At 38.2% G+C, this 26,315-nt stretch overlaps 1 protein-coding gene across 5 annotated transcripts in view; it reads right to left on the bottom strand.

The window, feature by feature from the left end:
- Window positions 1-26,315, bottom strand: part of MARK1 (microtubule affinity regulating kinase 1) — a 119,545-nt gene that overhangs the window by 26,623 nt on the left and 66,607 nt on the right. For all 5 annotated transcript variants that reach the window (XM_047704875.1, XM_047704871.1, XM_047704873.1 and 2 more), the window contains exons 4-9: window positions 25,284-25,332; window positions 23,800-23,865; window positions 19,980-20,050; window positions 14,999-15,055; window positions 10,284-10,520; window positions 10,077-10,196 (exon numbers count right to left, since the gene is read on the bottom strand). In XM_047704875.1, coding sequence (XP_047560831.1) covers window positions 10,077-10,196; window positions 10,284-10,520; window positions 14,999-15,055; window positions 19,980-20,050; window positions 23,800-23,865; window positions 25,284-25,332 — 600 coding nt within the window. The remainder of the gene's footprint in view (window positions 1-10,076; window positions 10,197-10,283; window positions 10,521-14,998; window positions 15,056-19,979; window positions 20,051-23,799; window positions 23,866-25,283; window positions 25,333-26,315) is intronic.

Below are 26,315 nucleotides of genomic sequence, written 5' to 3'. Positions count from 1 at the left end.
ACTCTTAAAAGTGTAAAGAGTATACATTCGTGTGTTTTTTTTTTTTACTACATATACAAAAAGGCAACTAGTGGGGAGTAATTCTGGGGAAATGATTCTGTATTAATTTAGAAAAATTTTTAACATGTTATGACTATTAAATTCTCGGTTTTCATTCAGGAATGTTTTAGGTGTTGATATATTCATATTTTTTGTTCAGGCCCTGCAAAGTATATTCTCCATCTCTAAATTTTAACTGTCAATATTCTACTAATCAGAAAAATAAAATTCCATATAGAGATCCTTCTGAGGTTGTTTGCTCAGATACCTTCCCCTCATTTAATAATAGCTAAAATCATTCACTAGAAGACAGAACTCCAGAGCAGGCAGGCCTCTAAGAACTGGAATCTGTAAGAATGCTGCTGTTCTGGATGGGAGGAATTTTCCAAAGGTTTGGGTTACATGATACGCATTTCAATGCAAATTTGTACATAATTCATATATGCTTAAAATTATGCAGACATGTAACTCTTAACAGATATCACCACTAACTTTCTTCTTTTCCCCCCTATTTTTATTGAGATCTGAATGACATATACTTTGTATTAGTCCAAAATATATGGCATAATAATTTGATATATAAACACATATATACAAATATTATGAAATGATCACCACAGTTAACATCCATCACTTCAGTTACAATTTTTTTCCTCATGATGAGAACTTTCAAGATCTAATCTCTTAAATAAGTCAATCAGAGAAAGACAGTTTTCATATGATCTCACTGTTATGTGGAATTTGAGAAACTAGGCAGAGGATCCTAAGGGGAAGAGAGGAGAAAATGAAACAAGATGAAACCAGAAACCAGAGAGGGAGACAAACTGTAAGGGATTCTTAATCTCAGGAAACAAACTGAGGGTTGCTGGAGGGGATGGGCAAGGGAGGGATGGGGTGGCTGGATGATGGACATTAGGGAGTATGTGCTATAGTGAGGGCTGTGTATTGTGTAAGACTGATGATTCACAGACCTGTACCCCTGAAACAAATAATACATCATATGTTAATAATAATAACAAAAAAGATCTGCTCTCTTATCAGCTTTCAAATACAAAATACAGTATAATGAACCAGAGTCACCATGTTGTACATTACATCCCTGTGACTGACTCATCTTATAACTGGAAATTTGTACCTTCAGACCACTTTTAGTTATTTCACCCACCCACCATTGCCCACCTCTGGCGAACCCCATTCTGTTCTCATTTTTCTAAATTTGTTTGTTTGTTTACTTTCCATGTATAAGTAAGATCATACAGTTTTTGTCTTTCTCTGTCTGATTTACTTCACTTAGCATAATGTCTCCAAGGTCCATCCATGTTGTCCCAAATGGCAGGATTACTTTCTTTTTTCTGCTTCTAAGAATATACCCAAAGGAGACAAAAATCACTATTTTGAAGAGATATCTGCACTCCCATGTTCACTGCAGCAACACTTACAATGCGTAAGACACGCAAGCAATCTAAGTGTCGTCCACTGGCAGATGAATGCATAAAAAAATACAGTGTACATTGACGTTAGAAATTTAAGTACCTTATCCAACTCATTTAAATAAAAGTAGACTGATCACAATCTTAAAAAAATAATCATGCTGTCACTAAGTCTTTAGTGATTATTCATCAATAAAGAAAAGTGTTGGGAGGGGGCCCATCAGGAAGAAAAAAAAAAAAAACAAAAAGGAAAAAGCAGAGCTGCCAACACCAGCTATACCATTTCCCAAAATATTAAGGTCCTTCCTTCCTGTCCCTCATCTCCCCCTTCTCAAATAGTATGTCTGGCTGAAGAACTGGGCCCCAGGATCTGTAGAAGTAAAATTCTGCTGTCTGGGAAAAAAAAATTAAATAAATGAATGAATAAATAAATAAATAAAATTAAGATAAAATAAAATAAAATTCTGCTGTCGGTAGAACCTCCCAGGTTGGAGGGGGAGTACATAAAACTCCTCGAAGCCCACACCAGCCCACGCCAGGACCGCTCCACAGCGCCTGCGACCCCGTCCCCCCCGCGCTCCAATCCGGCGGCCGCCCCGCCTCCCCGCCCGCCGCCGGCTCCCATGGGGGGGCGCTGGGCTGCGCAGCTCCGCCGAAGCTTAAACACGAAGGCCTTTCCACGTGTTTAAAATGAACAGAACCATCCCCACCTCTCTCCACACACGTGCCTGAGCACACGCACATCCATGTGCTCACACACGTGTGCACACCCCCCCCCCCCCCCGTACAAAGAAGTCTAACCGTCCTGGCACCAACACATTACTTTTTAACGGGAATTCTGCGTGATTTTTGATACCACGATGGACGAGGCCGGACAAGCAGGAAAGCGAACGGAAGCGGGACATGGATACTTCCGGTTTCTCAAATGAGCTCAAATTAAGTCCCCAGTGATGTTCTCGAGTTTAGGATGACACCGTTAAGAGTCCGAAAATAATAACGGACGGAGTGAGATCTACAGTCACATCCTCGGTGCGTGCACGTTCGAGCCTGGAGGAGCCTGAGTTCGTCACGCTACACCGCACGGCAGGGAGCGCGCGAGCGGCCCCGGCGGCGGGCTCCGCGGGTGAGGAGGGACGAGGCCAAACAGCGGGGGCGCCCGCCCGGGGGCTGCAAGTTCCGTCTGACCCGAGCGCGGGCGTGAGCCGGTGCGGAGGCAAGGGGAGGCGAGAAAAGGACAGGCACCGGGCCAGGAGGGCTCTGTCAGTCCCGAGAGGGGCATCTCTGGGGGGAATGATTCTGAAGTCGGTCCGCCAGCGCGCCGAGAGGACACGGGGGCGGGGGGTCGCGGCTGGAGGCCCAGAGATCAACCGAGAAGAGGCGTTAGCGAGAATCGAGGCGAGATGACGCTCGTCTGAGTGAAACGAGGCAGTGGCAACGGGAAGAGAGGCGTTTTCAAGAGTTGGCTGGTAAGAACCAAGCAAACGTCGTGACCGGTTACGAGGGGGTACGAAGAGGTGAGACGACGCAGACAAAGTGAAGAAGGTACCGGGGTTCCTAGTGTACCCGGCTGAGTGGGGGCTGACACCGTTTACCGAGAAAGCCAAGCCGGGAAGGGCGGGGGCTGGATGGGGACTTCGGAGCCCAGGTTCGGAGCAGCCGAGTGTGCGGTGCTGCGGGTCGCCCACACAGACACGTCTGTAAACTCCAGGGAAGCTCAAGGGAAACCCGGCTGGGGATGACATTCACGAACGGCCAACCCATGAGGACAGAAGCTGTGGAGCGGGTGGGATTTTCCAGGAATCCTGACCAGACTGGGAATGAGGAGAAGAGGGGCCATGGCAGAGCCCCGTGGGACACCGGCATGAGGGTTAAAGAGAAAAGTAACCCACAAAGTAAATGGAGGTGGAAAATCTGCAGTGTGACCTGGGAGGCAAGGCGGGAGTTTTTGAAAGCGGACACAGTGGTGTCCTGTCAAACAAGGTGACCACTGGGGCGCCTGGGTGGCTCAGTGGGTTAAAGCCTCTGCCTTCGGCTCAGGTCGTGGTCCCAGGGTCCTGGGATCGAGCCTCGCGTCGGGCTCTCTGCTCAGCAGGGAGCCTGCTTCCTCCTCTTTCTCTCTCTGCCTGCCTCTCTGCCTACTTGTGATCTCTGTCAAATAAATAAAAATCTTAAAAAAAAAAAAAAACAAGGTGACCACTAAGGTGTCCTCACTGGGGGCGGTTCCGGTGGAGCAGCCGGGCTGCGAGCCAGAAGGCAGCGCTCGGGGAGACGACGCACAGGCGAGGAACCGCGGACTCGGAGCCGAGAAGCTTCGTTAACAGTCAGGCCAGTGGGGCGCCAGGGTGGCTTAGTCGGTTAAGAGCCTGCCTTTGGCTCAGGTCAGGACTTTGGGGTCCTGGGATTGAACCCCGCATTGGGTTCCCTGCTTGGCGGGGAGCCTGCTTCTCCCTCTGCCCCTCCCCTTGCTTGTACTCTCTGTCTCTCAGATAAGTAAATTTAAAAAATCTTTTTTTTTTTAAAGATTTTATTTATTTATTTGGCAGAGATCACAAGTAGGCAGAGAGGCAGGCAGAGAGAGAGGAAGGGAAGCAGGCTCCCTGCTGAGCAGAGAGCCTGATTCAGGGCTCCATCCCAGGACCCTGAGATCATGACCTGAGCCGAAGGCAGAGGCTTAAAACCCACTGAGCCACCCAGGCGCCCCAAATTTTAAAAATCTTTAAAAAAAAAAAAAAGGCCAGTAAGGGAGGAATAAGAAGGGATACTAGATGAGGACTGGGGGTTGAAGGGTGCCTTTGTCTAAAATGGAAGATACATGTACAAAGGCTGAGATAAAGGTCCACAGAGAGGAGGTAGGACGGTACAGAAGAGAGAGTTTTTTGTGAAGGAGATACTGAGACGGCACATGTGTATCTCCCACACTGAAGTCGGAGTCCTTGAGGATAAAGACTGTGCCTTGTGCTATCTTTCCCAGCACACAAGCTTGTTGTTGCTTTTGAACTGGGCAGTATTTTAAAATAAGGCTGCTACAGAAGCCCTGGGTACAGGGAAATATTGAGAGGGGCTTGGCAATGAAGATGGCTAAGGAAGCCCCTAGAATGTCCGGGAGACAGACAACCATGGGCTGCCCTGGGTATGAGGAAATGGAAGACGAAAAACCTAGAGGTATAATCTGAAGCCCCTGAGGACAGAATCTGTTCTGGGAATGAGGGAAAGCAAGGCTGGAATCCAAGATGGTTCTTAGGATTTTACCTTAGGTGCCTGATAGAAGAAATAGGGGATCCATAATTTAAGAAATATACGAGTAATAAGAGATCTGATAGCTGGACGATAAGCAATTAAAAGCAAAATGAAGATAATCCAAATTTTTGGATGTTTCACAATTAAACTGGCTATTTGGTGTTCATTTCATGATCATTATGTATCTGTCCACGTCAAGGAAAAATATGTATGTGGACCAAACCCTTAGACAACTTGTCTTTTATTTGGGGAAAAAAGATTTACTCATGAGAGCTGACATATTCTGAACACACAACAGCATTAACTATTCAAAACTATGCTGTTAGCAGTAGATATTACTAAAGAACAAAAGGGCAACTTGCAGTGTGGGCTGGGATTTCCAGGAAAGGAATCATAAGGAGGGAGAATCTGAAGTGACTCTGGGGATACCAGTCGTATCTGCATCGGTGGGAGAGTCGAGGCAGAGGCATGTAAGGAGGACACAGCCAAGCAGCTGTGACTCAGAACCAAAGCAATGAAAGAGTGGGAGACACGGTCTCTGCAGGTGATGCATTTAAACGTGATCTGACAAGGCAATCGAGAAATGTTTTTTATTAATAAGGATGATATGCAGCATTTTAGAAATTGCACCATGAGAAGAACAATCTGAGGAAACACCGCAGAAGCCCTGACCCCGCTCACCCTCATGCAAAGTTAGATCCGAGGCAAGGCAGATCCAGGGAAAGCGGGGAAAATCCCAGCAGCGATAAGGAAAGACAACAGGGCAGCAAGGACAGAAGGGACAGGGTTTTGATGTTCTCTCTTCTTGCCGTCGTCACTGGGGACTGCCAGGAGTCCATTTAGAAGAGTCCGTCTCACAGAAATAGTTGGATTTCAAAGCAAGAAAAAGGTGGGGAAGGAAATCTGCTTAAAAGAACATTCAAGGACATTCAGTCTATTAATTCCAAATGTGAAGGTCTTTTCCAGGGGTAAGGTACAGAGAGCAACAAAATACGGATGTATGCGAGAGGAAACCCATGGAGAAGAAGCCTTAGTTGTGTGAACCTCACGCCCATACAAAATTCTTCCGTGGGAACCAGAGTTTGCACTGATGCCAAGGCAAAAACGCCCCCAGAAATGGAGGTGCTGCGTGACAGGGTGGCGAGGGGCGGGGGGCGGGTATTCATGAAAACCTTGCTGTGTGGTTTCAGGCAGGGTACCAATCACCAGGCCAGCAAAGTGCACTAAACCAGCTGAATAAACTAACCCATTTTAGATTTCATTTGAGATCGCTCTCTTCTTTTTTTAAGTAATCTCTACTTCAAGCCCCAATATGGGGCTGGAACTCACAACCCCGAGATCAAGAGTCATAAGCTCCACTGACTGAGCCAGCCAGGTGCCCCTGAGAAATCTCAAAATGAGAAACAAGAGGTCAAACAAGATTCCAAACTGAACAAGAGAGAGTTTACTCTAGCCACCCCTGCCAATGAACACAGAGGACTACTTGCTGAGAATTTCTGTCAAAATAACTGATTCAGATGAATTATGAAGAAATAAATTAACAATGGAAATAAACACCCTACCTAAAGTGTAGGTGCACATTAAAAATTTGTGGACTTTAGGACAGCCAGATGGAAATAATTTTTCTTAAACGGTTTCAACCTCTGTATTCATCATGAGCTTCTTAATCTGTACTTAGAAATCTAGCATTAAAAAAAGATTATTATTTGCTTTATTGCCTCTTGTATTGGACAGACACAAGCAAGATTTTTAAGATCATCTTAGCGGCAGCTGAAAAGGTGTTAAAGCACAAATAAATACTTTTTTGAGGAGGACACAGATATAGAGAAAGGGTGATAAGGAGGAGCTTTGCCTTAGACTCAAATTTTGCATTATCTTGAAAGGTAACACAGTCGACTCTGGTTAAGGACTGGAAAAATTAAAGAAGACGTACATAGAAGGGATAGCAGAAAAAAATTATCAGTTTTTTTCTAATAAAAAACACACCAATATTCCAAAAAATAGGGAAAAAATTAGTGTATAACATAAAACACAAATCTTTGTAAAATCATATGTGATTCTAACCCTCCCATTATTAGTGCAATGAACAAGCTCTGCCAGCATTCACATGTACGAAATGAAAAAATGTATGCAACTGCTTAGTTCTAGAGATGGCAACAGGTCAAGCAAGTAGAGTATGAAACTAATTTCATTCATTTTATTTTCATGGGGGATAAATAAGTTACTTAACATATAGAAGGCTTCAAGAAAGACCTTAATAAAGGATGTAGTCGTATTTCAGAAGTGACAGGAGGATATTTGAGTTAAATGAGAAGTTTAGTAAGATAATAAATAGCCGCATAAGATTCTTTAAGTGGAATTTCAATACTAACAAATTATATAATGAAGAAAGACTAGTGTTTGCTCTCATCAGTGACTCTTGATACTCAAGTTAACCCCCCAAGAAATACATAAAGTTCCATTTTAAAAAATAGAAGAATTAACAGAGGAGATATTTCATGTGAAAATGTACAAAGCTGATACAGATCTCGAAGGCTGATTAATCAGACTCCGTTAGACAAGCAGTTCAGAGACACAGAGCTTATATGTAAAGAAGCCAAGTTAACCTGGTCATTAAAAATATTAGGCATCATCTCTGATGAAATATTTACAAATTAAAGCAATTATGACAAACTACATAACTACCATCCAGGCATCAAATACCAGAAATTATTATATCGAATAGTGAATCAAGTGTGGAGAACAGATACCTTCAAATGTCTTGTCACACAATTTTTAGCAATGAATGCAGAAGACCTATCAGACTGTTTATACTCTTTGGCGCACTAATGACACTCTGGAGAATATATTTAAGCATCCGTCCCGAAGGGGAAAAAAGTGTATCACGTTATTTTTAGTAAAAAACAATGGAAACAACTGGAAGGCACAACAGGCAGGGGTACGTAAGCCAAAGTGGACGACACTGCTCTGGCACGGAAGGAGATCGTGTTTATGATAAAGTAGAAAGCACATAACCCAAAACTTTGAAGTTAAAAGAAAAAAAGAATGCAACTGGACGTGGAACATTATTACTGTACAAAAATTTACGTTTACACGCTCAAGACTGGTGTTTTGAAAATAGCTATTTTTTAGAGGTTAGGGATTTTTCTTGCTCTACAGCTGCTACTAAAGTTGGTATGAAAAATAAAGAAGACTAAAATAATTTTTGACATCATTGCTATTTCAAGGGGAGTTTCTCAAGGTTTGGTGTAAGAAATCTTTCTTCCCTTTTTTTTTAAAACAGTGTCAGGTTTCTCCGGAAAGTTATTCCTGGGAACTGTGAAGCAGACCGGCCTTTGTACCGTGGTATCTGCAATATTATGATAATATTTCCACTGTAGACTCTCGGTTCTGTGGCTGGAAAACTTATTTTTGATAAGCTGGAACAGAAGGTTCTAGACTATACTCAAATACATCAAGCTGAGATTCTGATGATCAAAAGTTTTAATATAATAATTTGGCTTTTAAACAACCCAGAATTCTGATACTTTAATCCTCTGCATTTTAATGCTAAGGATGAAAGACTTAAATATGTGGCTACTGTAAATTAATCATCTTTAAGTGACTACATACTTAGACATACTAAGAGATCTGTAACATCTATAATAATTTTTGTATATTCTTTTTGTTCTTCTCAGCTGTGCTGATGCCTCAACTATGGACATTTTATTAAATGATATTCAGGTAAACTAGGTTCCTATGATAAAAGTGGGCCATAAAGCAGGATTAAGAAAGACTTATGTTGCCATAAAATTTTATTTATTTTTTAGTCTTTTTTTTTAAAATTTAAATTAAGTGAGCTCTACATCCAGCGTGGGGCTTGAACTCATGACCCCAAGATCAAGAGTTGCACACTCCTCCAACTGAGCCAGTCAGGTGACCCTATTGCCATAAAATTTTAGAATTGATACGAGAGTCAACGATTTTAACTTTTTCACTGTTTCACATAACTTCCTATGAATAAAGGTCAAAAACAAGTTTAGAGAAGCAGTAACACAAACGAAGCCTTCTCTATTTCACAGGCCTCGCTATGAAAACATTACTAACATATCCTTTTACCCCCAAAGGAAAAAAAACCCACAAAAATTATGGGAATGAACTAACTGCGTTTAAACAAATAAGTGAGTGAAAAGTATCTGATATGTAATTCACTAACATAAAGCATTTAAAATAATTTCCCAATAGAAGTCACCATCCCTTAACATCCACCAAAACATATTATATCTTTTAGTGGAATATATTTGTGGAAATAACATTACAAAGCCCAAATGAACCGAAGAGCTCTGTCCACAGGGATGGCTCACTGTAAGGCTGCCTTCTACCCAGCACGGAGTCTGTGCCAGAAAGCCCCACTGCTACACTAAAAAGTACAGTTTAAATGGGGTTAATTCTCTGAATTTTCTACCCCATCTATTAAGGCAAATAAATGAAGACAAAAACAAAAAACAAAAAAACCCCCAAAACATTAGTGAACCGTATATGCTGGATCTCTGAAGTTAAAACTTAGTATTGGTTAAAACAGCCTTAGAAACAGCTGGATGAAATATGTAGAAAATAATTTGTTTAATTGTAGTGTCGGAAGGAAAAAAGGTTAGACTCTTTGGTGTTATTTGGCTATAACGTACTTGGTACATTTAGAATAGCATAATAGCATCCATTATAAATAGCCTCACATGTGGAATGTAGGTAGGCAACGGAACAGTGCATTAAGAAAGGAAATTCCCGTTTCCAGTATGTGTAGAACATACTGTAAATTTTACTTAAACTGTAATTTTTAAGTAATTTTAATTTTAATTTTAAGTAACTTTAATTTTAAGTAATTTTAAAATTACTTAAACTGTAAATTTTCTGTACTGGTATTGAGAGGTTTCTTTAAAATTTTTAATCAGCTTCTAATTTCAGATATGGTCATGAAATATTCACTGGATTAGAACTTCCATTATCTTTTTTTTTTTTTTTTTATCTTCGAAATACCTATACACCTACACCCAAGGTTCCTGTACTGGAGCATGCAATTTCTGACAAAGGCCAGGTCTTCCTCCTCCTCTAACGAAAAGTCAATCTTATTCCTATCTCTATGTTGTTTTAATTTAATACTTCATTGCAGGGCAAAGAAGGAATAATCCTCTTTAAAGAAATTAACTGTAACAACTTTTGAGTAGTGAAAGAATCATGTCACCTTCCCTAGCTCTCAACAAATTACACGACTTGTCAACTTCCCAAACCAAACCCAAAAAACAACCAGGGGAAAAATTTGATTTAAAATGCTCTTCAGTTCTTAGAATATTTTAATTGTTGAGTTTTAAATCTGGAGTACAAAAAATTACTTACTTCTAAGCTGCCTCTCTTTATTGGATTCAGCACCAATAATTTCTTCAGAAGATTTTCACAGTCAGTGGACATGTAGAAGGGAATACGGTACTTCCCTCGTAGGACTCGCTCCCGCAGTTCCTTGAAAAGGCAAAGGAAGCACTCAGAACTGACTACTGAAATTATCATGCTTGGTTATGAAACACCAGTAGCGGACTTCACGGATACCTTCAAATTCTGGCCATCAAAGGGCAAGGAGCCACTGACTAGTGTATAGAGAATGACACCGAGGCTCCACACGTCTACCTCAGGCCCATCGTACTTCTTTCCTTGGAAAAGCTCAGGGGCAGCATAGGGCGGGCTTCCACAAAATGTGTCCAATTTGTTCCCGACTGTAAATTCATTACTAAAACCAAAGTCAGCAATTTTAATATTCATATCAGCATCAAGGAGAAGGTTTTCAGCCTAAGAGGAAAATAATAAAAAGGATAATGTAAATATCTACATAAAACAAAAAATTTATTACAACTATTTCAGATCTCAACATATATTTCTTGCTTCTCTCTTTTTTTTTTTCCAAGAGAGAGAGCAAGCATGCATGTGCGACCCGGGGTATAGGGGAGCCCAGCATGGAACCCCATGGAGGGCTCAATCTCAGGACCCCGAGATCATGACCTGAGCCGAAATCAAGAGTTCGAAGCTCACCAGACTGAGCCACCCAGGGACCCCCTCTTCCTTTGCATTTTTAAGCGTAATATCAAATTTAGAAGCCCAGCATGGTGCTTGATGCTTAACTGTTGAGAATCATGTTTATATAAGACGAAATTTTAGCACTATAAAAGTAAAGCTCTCATTTACAGGTGTATCTGCAACTATTTGAGAAAAGTTACTGAAAACAGTTTTTCTTCCACTATTATTTTAAACCCACTTTTTTTCTTCATGGTAAGAAACATCCTGGGAGGGCTGCCTGGGTGGCTCAGTGGGTTAAGCCTCTGCCTTCAGCTCAGGTCATGATCTCAGGGTCCTGGGATCGAGTCCCGCATCGGGCTCTCTGCTAGGCGGGGAGCCTGCTTCCCCCCCCCCCTCTCTGCTTGCCTCTCTGCCTACTTGTGATCTCTCTCTGTCAAATAAATAAAATCTTAAAAAAAAAAAAAGAAAGAAACATCCTGGGACTGTACCTTAATATGACCTATTTTAAAAAATATAAGTTGACATAACACAAACCCTTCTTGGGCTTAAATGAACAAGTTTACTCAAAAGTTTTCTATTTTAGTAGAGCATTGTAGGTTAATGCTGAGCTCAAGAGTATACCTAAAATAACTGCCAGCCAGGGATCCTGTGACTACTGAATTCAATCCTTTGTCCTCTCTTCCAGAATGTCCCCTCAGCAAAGTTCTGCTCTTTCAGTAAAACAAAACAATACAGTAGTGCCTTCACTAGACCTTGTTTATTTTAAATTTCCTTTTATTGTTCTAAAACTAGATGCTCTTCTGCAGGTATATTTTGGTAGAAAGCAGTGATTTCCACCCATATATTTTCAGATGCTGGTTTTCCAAAATCCTAAATCAGAATCATTAAAATAAAAACAAAAAGTTTTAAATGAGACTTTTGTAAATATAAGCAATTCAATAAAGGCTTTCTTTTTTGTCATGTTTTGCTTGAAACTCTTTTATAATGGATAGATTAAGAAAATTATATATATAGTTTGTCGATGTGTTTTATGGGGTTACAGAAAGGAGTAAAACGAGAGCTCCGTGTATTGCTAGAGAGCCAGACACTCTGCCCACCACACAGCTCTTCCCTCCCTTGTCCTCCTTTTCCTTTAAGGTATGCTAGCTTGGGATATCTGTTTTGAAAAACAGAGGGAGAGACTGTCTTTTTTCCACTGTATATTTTTTCCTGCTTTGTCGAAGATTATTTGACCATAAAGTTTTTTTTTTTTTTAAAGATTTTATTTATTTATTTGACAGAGAGAGAGATCACAAGTAGACAGAGAGAGAGAGAGAGGGAAGCAGGCTCCCTGCCGAGCAGAGAGCCCGATGCGGGACTCGATCCCAGGACCCTGAGATCATGACCTGAGCCGAAGGCAGTGGCTTAACCCACTGAGCCACCCAGGCACCCTGACCATAAAGTTTTCTATCAACATGGACGGGACTGGAGGAGATGATGCTGAGTGAAATAAGTGAAGCAGAGAGAGTCAGTTATCATATGGTTGCACTTACTTTGGAGCATAAGGAATAACATGGAGGACATTAGGAGAAGGAAAGGAAAAGTGAATTGGGGGAAATCGGAGGGAAGACAAACCATGAGAGACTGTGGACTCTGAGAAACAAACTGAGGGTTTTGGAGGACAGGAGGGTGGGGGGTGGGTGAGCCTGGTGGTGGGTATAGTGGAGGGCACGTATTGCATGGAGCACTGGGTGTGGTGCATAAACAATGAATTCTGGAATACACACACACACACACACACACACACACAATTAAATTTAATTAAAAAAAAAAAAGAAAAACGGATGTACATCTAACACCCCAAAATATGTGATAATAACTAGGTGACATTTATGACATTAATATATGGTCACAGCACATACATTTGGAAGATTTATCTTAAATCCTAACCTTTATGGGCTGGGTGACAAAACCAGGTTATTTTGATGTTCTGATGTAAGGGTCTGGTCACTGTAAATTTCTTAGACCACGTGTGAGCAAGCTGGACTTTCCTAGTCTCTGGGAAGAGGTCTGGCTGGCTGCCTCGCCAGGGCAGAGCTCAAGGGACGTTGAGGTCCGCTCCAGGAGTGCAGGGGAAACCCCATGCCCCAGACTGGAGGCAACCTCAGGGTTTTGAACATGATTTTTTTTTTTTCCAGATTTCTGTTCATATAAGAAATTAGATGATAGGCTGGGTGTCAAACACACAGCCAGGGGAACAGTCCTCTACTCTCTCTTTGTCTGTGGAAGTGATTTCTCCTTAAAATAGAGAAAACAAAGAAACAAAATCTTGGAGCAGTAGACAATCTGCAAGCTCAGAAAAATTGAGCCAAAGTACAGGATTTAGACTTCTGACAGGTGCGTAAGACAATTTTTTTTTTTTTTAAAGTAGGGTCCATGGCCAGTGTGGAGCCCCCTGGGGCTTGAACTCATGACCCTGAGATCAAGAGTCAGACCCTTAGCCAACTAAGCCACCTAGGCACGCCTTAAGACAGTATTTTTAAGTATAATGAAGACCAGTGCTACAGTAACTGACAGAGGTCATGGGGAGAAAAGTAAAAAAAAGAAAAATAGGTTCCTATGTAAGGAAAGATGAAAGTTAACTTCGGAGGAAGAGAGAAAAAGGAAAAAAAAAAGATAAATATTTTAGTTCCAGGACTTTCTACTTTCATAAAAGAAAGAAACAAAAAAGCATACCTATTTGGCCATACCATCTCTTTTTAAAATTTATTTATTGAGGAAGAGATAGTGAGAGAGAATGTGCAAGCAGGGGAAGGAGGAAAGGGAGAGGAAGACAGAGAATCATCAAGCAGACTCCCCGCTGAACAGGAAGCCCCATGTGGGGCTGGATCTCACATCCGCAAGACCATGACCTGAGCCAAAATCAAGAGTCGGATGCTCAACCAAATGAGCTACCCAGGTGCTTCTATTTAATATTTTTAAACGAAAATGGTATATATACTTAAGGTGTACAATAATACAGTGATTTTATATACGTAGTGAAATGATTACAACAGCCAAGCTAATAAACTTATCACCTCCTCACTTAGTTATTTTGTGTGTGTGATGAGACCACACCCACATAGATAAATCTACTCTCTTATGCAAATTTCCCAGTATTCAATGCAGTATTATTAATTTTTTAATATGACACTAAAGGCTCAGGCAGCCAAAGCAAAAATAAATGAGACTTCATTTAAAGTAAAAAGCTTCTGCATAGTAAAGGAAAGCATCAACAAAAAGGTAACCTATGGATTGGGAGAAATATTTGCAAACTCTACAACTAATAAAGGATTAATATCCAAAATATATAAGGAACTCATACAACTCAGTAGCCAAAAAAAGAAAAAACCCCAAACACCACAATTAAAAAATGAGCAAAAGTCCCTAAACATTTTTCCAAAGAAGACATAAACGTGGCCAATAGGTACATGACTCAATAGGTATATGACAGGTACGTTCAGCATCCCTGACCATCAGGGAACTGTAAATCACAACCAAAATCAGGTTACACTTTCCACCGATAAGGATGGCTACCATCAAAACTATAAAAGAGAACAAGTCAGCAAAACAAATGGGCACCCCGGTATAGCTGGTGGGAATGTAAACTGGCAGAGCCATTGTGGGAAAAACGATGGAGGTTCCTCAAAAAACGAAAAGGAGAACTGCTACCCAATCCAGCAATCCTTCTTCTGGGTGTTTATCCTGAGGAAACGAAAGAGGACCTTAAAGAGATACCTGTGCTCCCATGCTCACTGCCACAAACTTTTCTTGACTGTCTCAATGTCTTATTCCAAAGTATGCTAGTTTATACTCATCACATGCATTTGATGTTTGCAAAAACATGTGAGAGACTTCCCGTTTCTCTGAGCTCTAGTGTGGAGAATGGACACGGGCAGACCTGCCACAGACACACCTGTCCTGCGTCCCCTCCTTGCTTCTGACTGAATGGATCTCGGGCATTTTTAGTTGGGGACAAAGTTGTGCATTTACCTATTAAAACAAGCTTCTTGATAGTGAATCAAATCATCTAGCCTTCAATGTTAGATAACTTCTCATCCCATTTTCTTCATTTTCTCAGTGAAAATATCGCTTTTCATGATGTTGCTATGAGAATTAAGTAAAAACTCCTTCCTTGGAGTGCCTGGCACAACTCAGCAACCACAGAGATGGCTCCGGTATTACAAAACATCTGTTTGTGATTAAGACTTCTTGTTATAAAATCAGGGGCTTACCTTAAGATCACGGTGAACAATGCACTTTTGATGGCAATACTGTACAGCAGACACAATCTAAAATAAATATTTGGATAAAAGATGCATAATTATTTTATGGTAAAAACAGTGCAATTTTCCCCCTATGACAACCTCCAAATGAGATAAATTACCAACTTAGATTTCAAAGTAGTATTAAATAATCTCCCAGTTCCTTCAGTTCTGAATAAAGTTAAAATGAGGAAAAGTTCACTTTTAAATGTGGACAGTGTAGATAAGCAGCATTCTCTTGTTAAAATATTTCTTTGTCAGAGTCTATGAAGATTTCTGTGGGCTGTTACATTTTTCTACTGACAGACATAATCAAGTGTATACAGTTTACAGTTCCGATCAATGGTTTATCCATGTTGGGATAAGAGCTTTGGAACACATGAACCCGTCTATTTTAGGAATTATAATCAAATGTGTCCAAGGCCCATTTTTTAAGCGAGGCCAATTTACTAAGACCTTATCAATGGGGTATGTGGCATTGTCCTATATTTGTTCATATATAAAGAAATGGGAAAATCGTTCAGCCTTAAGATGAAACCCAATTATCCAAAAAAAAAAAAAAAAGGGAGGGAAATGAAATTTAATCTTAAGCCTCTTAAGCCTCTTATTAGATCAGTCAAGCAATGTATTTTATCCTTAACTAGATTTTGTATGCAACTGGAATCTTTAATTGTTACATAGGGCTCTTCGTGGACAACGACTGAACAAGATGGAAACGAACAGTAGGAGCCAAAGATACAAGTGAGAAATAGCTTATAAAGACTTCTTTGATAGCTGTTTACTACATAAAATAGAGAAATGGAAAGAATCAGATAGCAATCAAGGTAAGAACTATTTTGTACACGTAGTTACAGCTGATCTACAGGAGGACGGCCATTTTAATGCATAGCAGAACATTCTATTTTGTGGATTCAGTTAAATGGAAGCACAATATGAATGCTGAGTATTGGTTAGGCATTTACAAATGGAGATAGAAGTGAGATTTTTTTAAAGTCTAAAGATGATGTGAAGTATGACCATGCAGATAAAAATATGGGTTTAAAAAAACCTTCAAAGTAGAAGTGAGGCTGATCGCTCAGTACACTATTCTAACATATATTAACATGGGTCAGACAGAAACATGAATTTGAAACAAAATCTACACACAGTGAGTAATATGTAATTCAGCTGAGCTCATTTTGATTCAAACGTCAGTTTATTGAGTACCTGCTATGTGCAAGAAAATGTGCTGGTTGCCAGGGGAACACAAAATGAACACTACGCGGACCCTGCTCTCAGGAGCTGAAAGTCTGATCAGGAGAAAACATGTACAGAACGTGTATATGAGCAACCACCGTACAAGGCACAATCATAGAAGCAGAGGCACAAAGAAGTGAGGGAATCACATCAAATAAAGAACAATTTCTGTTAGAAATGCCTGGAGTACGGGATATTTGATCTAAGCCATCCTGAATGACAACAACATTTGAAGATGTGGCCATCTGGTGATGGCGAGGCAGGGGTAAGGTGGTGAAATGCACTGAGGTTGAGGATACACAATATATTTGAAAAGTAGGTGGGAAAATGGTAGTAGTGGGAGTAAGCGTTGACAGGTTGGTAAAAGTCTCTGAATTCCAAACCAAGCAGGTACTACAGAACCACTACAGCAATTGTGAATGATTATGATCAATTTGAAGTGTAAATCCCCCCAAACAGCAGAATCGTATAACAAAGATTTGCATTAGTCTCCTTAAGCAATATGCTTTAAAATCTAATATCCAAGTTCCATTAAAACACATTTATTTGCCAGGAGATATACACACTTACATGTAAATATAATGCATCTTAATGAATACCCTACAAGGCTAATTTTAGTAATACTGGTTTTCAAGTCACTTTGTCTTGGTAACAGTGAAGCATGTTACAGATACATGACTTGGTTAACAAACATGCATTTCAACATTAGACAGAATGGTCTCCATGAACGCAGTTCTACAGGCATTTCTGGGATAAAAATCTCCTGAGTGTTAAAACCTTAAGAACGAAAGATAATTAAGAGAATGCTCTGTACCAAGCATTTCATTCTCCCCAAACTCTATGACCTCTGACTTCTATCAATTAAATGTGGTGGCTTAAAATGTTTCTAAACTTATCCCACAGGGTACAATTTCTGCCTTCTATCTGATTCACTGCTAGAGTCCCCATGCACAAGCCTAAACCTTATTGTATTGTTCTATGGCCAGATCCTCCCATTCCAAACATTCTGTACCTCATTAAGTAGGATGTAGAAACTTCCTTATGACTGTTCCTTTATGGGTCTTGAAAACATGATTTACAATCAACCCTGCACTGACCCTAAATTCAGACCTGTCAGTGTTCTGCCATGAGGTGCAAATGTTGGGTTGCTTTGCAATTAATTTATAATTGAGTCAGGAATTCCCAAGCTTTAAGTAGTAGCCTTGATATTGGAAGAGTTGAATCAATATTGTAATTTTCTTTCAGGTCCTTCGAACATCAGGAATGCAGTGGCACTGCACGGTCCATGGGTACTGAAGTGCTCTTGAATTGTCTCTGGCTGTATCCAACAGTAGAGGCAAGGACATATATGTGTATACACTTGATAACACAGTACATTCCTAAACTGTTTATATTTAAAAAAATAATTTCATGATACAGAGCAAAAAAAAACAAAAGTGTACATTTATCTTCTTCATTACATTATAAAGAAAACCAGGCACCTCAAAAGCAAATTTAAGAATAAATATAACCTTTGTCAAATGACTACTAAATTGTGTATGTCTGCATCCCTGGTTTTTAAAAAGATGAGTGAGTTACCTTTTTAGTTCCAAAGGAAGACATACAGATAGTAAATACATTTAATATTTAAAAAATAAGGAAAATATTTCCTATTATATGACATTTTAAATAGCATTTGACACTCAACCTCTGCAAAATGAAGAGTATTTCAAAGAATAATTCAAAATTCATTTTTAAAAAGAGCCAATTTGTAGTTATTTGGATCTTTACGAAAACATCTGTGTTCCAGCCATTGCGAAAGATGCGCAAGTTCACTCTAACAGCAGGCATTGTCACCTTCTCTAATTCCAGAGCATCCAACACAGTTTTCTCCACACAGTATGATTTCAGTAAATAAATACAACCGGGTGACTAAAAAGAACTAGGGTAGTAGAGGATTCCAGGGGAAATATTCAACGTCAAGTGTAATTTTCATGCTGGTCGGCTCCTAACTACGACTGCGTGACTGATACTGAGAGAATGAGGACATTGAAGGTGATGACCAGGGCTTCAGTCAAGATGAGCCTCCATCCCGGGACTGGAGAGGACTGAACAGGAAGTGGCTGAACCCCACGCAGGTCTTCAACATTCCATCCTCCTTACTGGTTGTCTTTAGATTTCAGGTATTTTAGGATGAAGTTTCTAGAAATCTATCCTGAATCAAAGGGGTATGCCTATCTTTGGTACATAGCATCTCACAAATTATGTTCCAAAAAGTAATAACTCTGTGAGATATCAACAATAGCATTTTATCAAACAAACTCACTTTGGGATCAATTTGGAGAATACTATGTCAAAAAAAGGTGAAACAGGTTTTTTCTTCCCTCTCCTCCAGAACTTTCAACTTTTTCTAATTGTTTATATGTTAACATATATGTAACATCTCTTAGAGAAAGACCCTATAACCATATTCAGTGTTTCCCCAACTGATTGATCACAGGACCCCTTTAACTAGAGAATCAGTACCCACGTTTACAGAAGTACTGAGCTATTTTTTTTTAAGATTGTATTTATTTATTTGACAGAGAGAGAAACAGTGAGAGAGGGAGGGAACACAAGTAGGGGAGTGGGAGAGGGCGAAGCAGGCTTCCCGATGAGGAGGGAGCCCGATGTGGGGCTCAATCCTAGGACCCTGGATCCTGACCTGAGCCGAAGGCAGATACTTAACGACTAAGCTACCCAGAAGCCCCAGTACTGAGCTATTTTTAAATGAAATATTTTAAATTCTCTAAGGTAAAGTTTGGGCTACAGCAAGTTGCCTATTGAAATTTTACTTCAATAAAATTTTATGAATAATTTACAATTCATTATTTGTCATTTCTATGGTAACTTATAATGTATGTTAATTACTTCATTCCTAAAAATCAGAAGTAAAATCCTAGATGAACTTAAATTAGTTTTCCTTATTTTCTAATTTCTATAACAAGCCATGTTCCATTTGAACCGGAAATATACACATCTTGCCATAGTCTTCTACTACATCTATAAGGTTTTTTGCCCACTTGACTAAATAAAACTGACCACAGTCTTTAAATCTAAAAGGTATGAGTTCTTTTTTTTTTTTTTTAAAGATTTTATTTATTTGACAGACAGAGATCACAAGTAGGCAGAGAGGCAGGCAGAGAAGCAGGAAGAGAAGCAGGCCTCCTGCTGAGCAGAGAGCCCGATGCGGGGCTTGATCCCAGAACCCTGGGATCATGACCTGAGCCAAAAGCAGTGGCTTTAACCCACTGAGCCACCCAGGCGCCCCTAAAAGGTATGAGTTCTAATACCAAGAAATCTTTAATGACAAAGGAAAATACAGTAATGTCTTTAAGCACTATGCATATATATTAAATACATAAAGCTAATAATACTTGATAATAATTATTGGGTAAAGGATTAAGTATTTCTTTTCTTTCTTCATCTATATTTCCAAAACTATCAACGAATTAATGACACTCGCCTATAAACATTTCACTATCTATGATCATCTAAAAATAACCATATGCAACTATCTTAAATTTAAATTCAGGAAGGACAAATTTCTTTTTCAGTTTCCCATTCTTAAAAAGTATAAGAAAGCAGGAATTTTTCTTTTTAAAATACCATGTACTCTGAAGTCCAATTTGTGATACTGTCCATTGTATATCACTAAAAACATTAGCAAAACAAAGTTAAAAACTACTTTCCATACCTGCCTAAATTTTGCACGGGCCTCTTTTTCTTTCATTCTTCCATGGGCAACTAAGTAATCAAATACTTCACCTGAATCAGAAAGGTAAAGCAGGCAGTAAAATATACATAAATTTTTCAGTTAACAATATAAGCAATGACAAGTTTTTGCCTTGTTTTTAGAGAAGCTTTTGGCCCACAATTTTCTGCTATTTTTACGTAAATCACAAATTATTACATGAAGGGAAAAAAGGGAAAAACTACACATAGAATTGAGTATCTGTAGCAACTTATGATTTAGCAAAACTCTTTTAAATATAAGTCATAAAAACATTACCAAAAAAACTTGCTTTCTGATTTCAAGTATTACACAAAAATACAGTCAACTCTTTATTATCCATTCTAATAAAGGGAAGCCACAGTTCGAGCAATCAAAAAATTCCATTTGGCTTTGTATTTGGAACCTACATTGTCAGACAAAGTAACAAAAGTCATATTACGCTGGATCTCTCTCTTTTAAATTCTACATGTCGTGGAGTCTTGGTCAAATTCCTTCTCACTACTTCCATTTGCATTGATTTCAGCCACTTCCTTCCTATACTCTGACTATGCTATTCTCACAATACTCATCTCATCTATTTTGGTACTTTTAAGTACGCACGCAGAATTAAACCATCCTGCGTGCATCTCCCATTACTCCAAATGAGCTTCAGTTATCATACCTGCCCTATCCCCATGAGAGAACACAAAGTGGATAGACAATACATACTTGCTGAAATAATTTAAGCTAGAAACTACAGAAATTTCCCATTAGATCCATTACTTTACATGTCTGAAGTTTTTTTTTCATTTTTCTTTAGTCAATACTATAAAAAAAGCAAATTAATATTTAGTTACAATATTAAAAATAAAATATCTCAGTGTAAGGGAGAAATTTATTTTTTACGTCCTTATAATATACACCATATAGATATACATGTATATTAAAAACTCGCAAAATGGGTTAAAGAGTTCTTATAAATACAGCAAAGTGGTTAAAACCCAGGCTTTAAAATCAGACCAGTTTTGATATGAATCCTGGTTTAGCCCCAAGTAGCTACTGGGAGGTATTAGGAAGATTTCTTAACTTTATTAAGACCCAGTTTCTAACCAGTGCCTATCTCACATGGCTGTTTTAAGATTAAATGAAATAATGCATGTGCTTAGCACAGTGACTGGCATATAGTAAGCACTCAATAAATTATATATTTGCATCTAAGTATACAGAAAATTGATTATATACATTCAATATCGATCCTATAAATATATAAGTAAAAACCAAATATGTAATGATGTATGTCAGATGAAACTAATACATCTAGAATGTCAGACAACATATGAAATCAAGCATACTTAAATGACTGAATGGGATGATGAAAACAGAAATGAATGGATGCTCTGGTCGACCCATCACAGTAGTTAATTCTAGATATGTGAGTTGAGGCTGGGAAAGAGGTATGCAAGAGTTCAAAAATACGGACTGCTCTTGAGTCCTGCCCAGAACGTCCGCACCCCAGGTGTTTATGAGACTTAGTCCTTCACTTATTGTATATACTGTTTACTTGTGATTTGCTTCCCCAAAGAATGTAATCTTCTCGAGGGCGGGACTGTGTCTTTGCTCACCCATGTGTTTCCCAGCACCAGAGTAACATCTGGTGCACAGAAACATTTAATAAATATTGTTTGCATGAATGAAAGAGGGAATCAACACGCCATTCCAGAGCAGCCCCGACACCTACTTTTCATAGGCTCTTTTGGATTAACTATGGTTCGGAATCATAAATAAGTTCCCTGCTTACCTAATCACCAAAGATCTCTTGCTCTGTTAGTGAGCCAGAATCAAATGATCTAAATACTCCTGACAAAGAGACAGCTGTTTGACTCAACTCTATTCATGTCCGAGTCAATCCTAAAATGTCTAGAAATTTCAGAGGAAAAATACTAAATGTTGATTATAAAAGTTACCTTGCCATTTATAGATTAAAAAGGTAAGGAAATCATTCTAGATTTGCCACTACAGAGCCATGATGGTTTTGTGAAAGGGTCACTGATGGGCCAGACTCAAAGAAAACTCATCACTAGGAGTTAGAATGGAATGAGAGAGCACCTGGTTTGGGCTGAATGTCAGTATACACCTCTGCAGACTGCACCCCAGGGCCCCTCCTAACTCTGCTACTGAAGGAGAGCAGTGATGACCCCATGTGCTCTCTGGTACCCCAGCCATTGCTCCCCTTCATTAGCACCAATAGAGAGTTGACTGTACTTACCATCTATAGTTAAACAGCATACATGTTAATATTAACACAGCCTTGTGGTGAACCTTCATAAAATCAGAAGCGTCCACCGATTTTTAGCGGTAAGTAATTTCTCCTATCAAAGCATGTCTAGCCCCTTTCTCTAGACTTCAGATCAGTAAAAGGGAAAAAAAGAGTCCAACTGAACTAAAAATATCACCCAGGGTTCCCACGCTGACAAACTGTTATATAAATCTAACTACAGGATAGAAAAAAAGAAACAGTTCATTATGTGGTATCTCTGTAGGTTCACTGATTTTATTATAGAACTACATTTTATGCAAATTCACATGGCTGTATTAATATATTTTTTAAATCCTGTAAAAATAAACCTTAATGACATAGGTTTTCAGGTTAAGTCAAAAAACCTACATCAGAATACTTTTAGGTTGAGAAAAGGCTTTGCAAAAAACCGAACCTACTAAAACTTTCAATCTGCATTAAAAACAGAAAAAGCTACTAAAATATATGTAATATTTGTAGTAAACATTTTTGGAAATCTAAGAAACAGGATAAAAATACATAGTTTGGATACAAAAGACTAGAATAAATTCTCTTTATCCAACTTACATAAAATCTGAATTACCATAAAAATCTATACACTTTTATTAGCTAAAAGGACTCAACACTAAATTCGACCCTAAGTTTCTCTATTGATTAGCAAAAAAGATAATTAGTAAAAGTGGTTTAATTAACTTCAGCTACCCTCCCTCTTTTTTATTTGATTAACTTCTTAATTCTTCAACTGCTTAAAGCTTTTAAACATTCTTTTTTTAGTTATTAAATGATTTATCTCCAAAAAATTTTAAACGTGTTTCTAAGAAAGTCTTATGCTTAACACAACAGTGATTTTGAGCAGACATACCTCTCATTTGAAGGAAAGTTCAGAAGATGAAAATAATTTTCTATTATATACCAATGTTTAAAAATCACTCTTACTTTTGACACTATGTAGTCAAAGTATATATTATATTCTGCAAACACATCTTATTTCTGTCGATTCAGTCTTCTAACTTATAACATGTATAAATCAATACTTGTTTAAATTGAAACATTTTATGGATTATCTTGAAAATGCATGTATATTGAGAATCTGTCATATATGAACAATCAATGAAATAAACATCTGTCCTAGAACATGCTTTTACTATAAACTTTATTAAATACATTGTGAATTTGAGATTTCCTTACAGCCAAGTGCTTCTAATCACAATAATATAATATTTAGACAAGAGAATCAAAACATTCATTGATAACAATGCAAATTTAAAGTTGAGAAAAATGTCCCTAGGCAATTTTTAACTGAGCCAAAATCTGACTTTTAAATGTAGGATCAACGGATCTTGAGAGTAAACACTGAATTTTACTTAAGATATATCACTTAAAGGTATTTAATAAAACTATACATTCATAACAACAGTGAAGACATAAGTATTACAATGAACCTTCAGGTGTTGATAATTCTGTATGTCTCATCAAAGATAACTTTTCCATCCCTCTCATCCTTACCCCCACTCGCGTACTCCATGACTAAATAGAGGGTCTTCTCTGTTTCAATAACTTCAAACAATTTTACTGAAAAAAGAAATTAGAGATATAACTTGTAATTATTAGCACATATTGGATCTGCTTTAATTTAAGTATAAATTTTCCCTAAGCCAAGGGAAAATTTGAGTATTTACTAAAAGTCATTAATTATAATTTTAAACTGAAAAATTCTCTCAAGGGTTATTACTACTATGGAGGAAAACTACTTACTACAAAGTAATTTGGAACCAACTGCTGGGTCAAAAGAGTTAAGTTTCTAGGGTTAAAAAATCATTACTTTTTCTAATGAGAATAATACAATAAAAAGGAAAAGCTTAAAATCAGAATAACAAAATTTTAACTAAAGCTTATAAGGAGACTTATTATTATTTTATTTTTTCTTTTTCTAAATTTTATTTTTTATAAACATATATTTTTATCCCCAGGGGTACAGGTCTGCGAATCGCCAGGTTTACACACTTCACAGCACTCACCATAGCACATACCCTCCCCAATATCCATAACCCCACCCCCCCTTCCAACCCCCCTCCCCCATCAACCCTCAGTTTGTTTTGTGAGATTAAGAGTCACTTATGGTTTGTCTCCCTCCCAATCCCATCTTGTTTCATTTATTCTTCTCCTACCCCCTTAACCCCCCATGTTGCATCTCCTCTCCCTCATATCAGGGAGATCATATGATAGTTGTCTTTCTTAAGGAGACTTATTATAATGAGCTTATCATAAAATGTTAAACAATCTTTGGTAGAGAAACAAAAAAATTCTATAATTATGTGATGTTACAAAAGTTTCTGGTTAAACAGCTACCAAGTTATCAGACTTATGTAGTTGAAATTATTCATCACAAATAATCACATTAACAACTCTAATAAATTTAAGATTTTTAAGTGTAAAAGAAACAAGTGTTAAGAAAATGAGCCGATTAAAAGAAAAATCACTTTTTACTTCTTACAATCCAATGACTTCCTATGTACTCAATATATTTATTTGTAAATGTGTAGAGAAAATAAGAACTTATGGGAATAAGTAAACTAAAACTGAAATAAATTCTATTTTCTTAAAAATTCAAATTAGTGATTTTGCCTATAAACTCCGGTCAAATCCAAAAGCATTTTATCAAAATTATCTGGAATTCATTTCTTATAAATACCTCAATGGCATCCAATCGCTGTTTAGAACAATTTAGTAGGGAAATACAAAAAATATACATATGCACATTAACCCCAAGTCACATGTATTATTTTAGTGGAGAGCACAAGACAGCAAGGTAGTAGAAAATAGCCATCTGCAGCCTTCAATTAACTTCTTTATCATCTATTTTTACCAAAAATATCACTTTCTCAGGTTATCACTCTTTTTATAAAGAACATCCTTAAAATTCTATCTTTTCAAATAGCTTCAAATTAAAGAATATACTTCATCATTAATTGTATATGTACAGTTCATACCTATATTAGGATGATTCAATATCTTCATTATTCGTACTTCTCGAAACAACTGTTAAAGAAAACAGGTAGGCATATTTCTGTTAAAATTATTCACTTCAAGAAATTCATCATCTTACAAGACACTAGGAGATCCTAGTAATGAGCTAAGAAAGAAACAAGAGATTTGTTCCTCAGGCTCAACTCTAACTTTGCTGACACTTGATTTCCAGGACAATTTTAACAAGATGAATTCAGATGGTTCTATGTGCATGTATGTGTGAATACACCATATACCATAAAACTTAACATTTTTGACTACTCTTCATTACTGCAAATAAAAGAAAAACACTGTAGAAATTAAACTAAACGATCCTACACATAATTTTTATCCAAAACCAATATTCCTTGGGGGCAGGGAGGGGAGTCCTGATTCTTTAGGCATCTCTACTGGCTCATCAGACGCTTTATGAAAGATTAAATGATATAAACCTACATTAAACAAAAACTGAAAAGGAAACAAAACTATTTTCAGTAGCATTTTTAGGGAAACATATAATAGCAGTAAAGGACAGTAAAAATATATTTACCACTTTTTAAAAAAGATTTTATTTATTTATTTGACAGAGAGAGAGATCACAAGCAGGCAGAGAGGCAGGCAGACGGAGAGGGAGAAGCAGGCTCCCCACTGAGCAGAGAGCCCGATGCAGGGTTCAATCCCGGGACCCTGAGATCATGACCTGAGCTGAAGGCAGAGGCTTTAACCCACTGAGCCACCCAGGCGCCCCTATATTTACCACTTTATATAAAACCAAAGCATACTGAAAATCAGTCACTTTTTGAAACACAAATGTTAAAAATTCCATTCCTTTTATTTTATAATATAGGGCCCATTTTTTAAAAGTCTGTCCTGGCATTTTTCTCCCCTCTATGTTGTCTTTGAGAACATGTTAAGTTCAAAATCAAGCGCCCAATTCAAGAAAACAGAATAAGTGATGATATTCCAAAAAGTCTTTATTATGACATATGTTTTATCAGAATAAATGTAAAGTTGAT

This window comes from Lutra lutra, chromosome 15 (assembly GCF_902655055.1).
Source record: "Lutra lutra chromosome 15, mLutLut1.2, whole genome shotgun sequence".
Lineage (NCBI taxonomy): Eukaryota > Metazoa > Chordata > Mammalia > Carnivora > Mustelidae > Lutra > Lutra lutra.
Note: the sequence above shows the minus strand (reverse complement) of the source record. Positions and strands in the feature narration are given on the sequence as shown.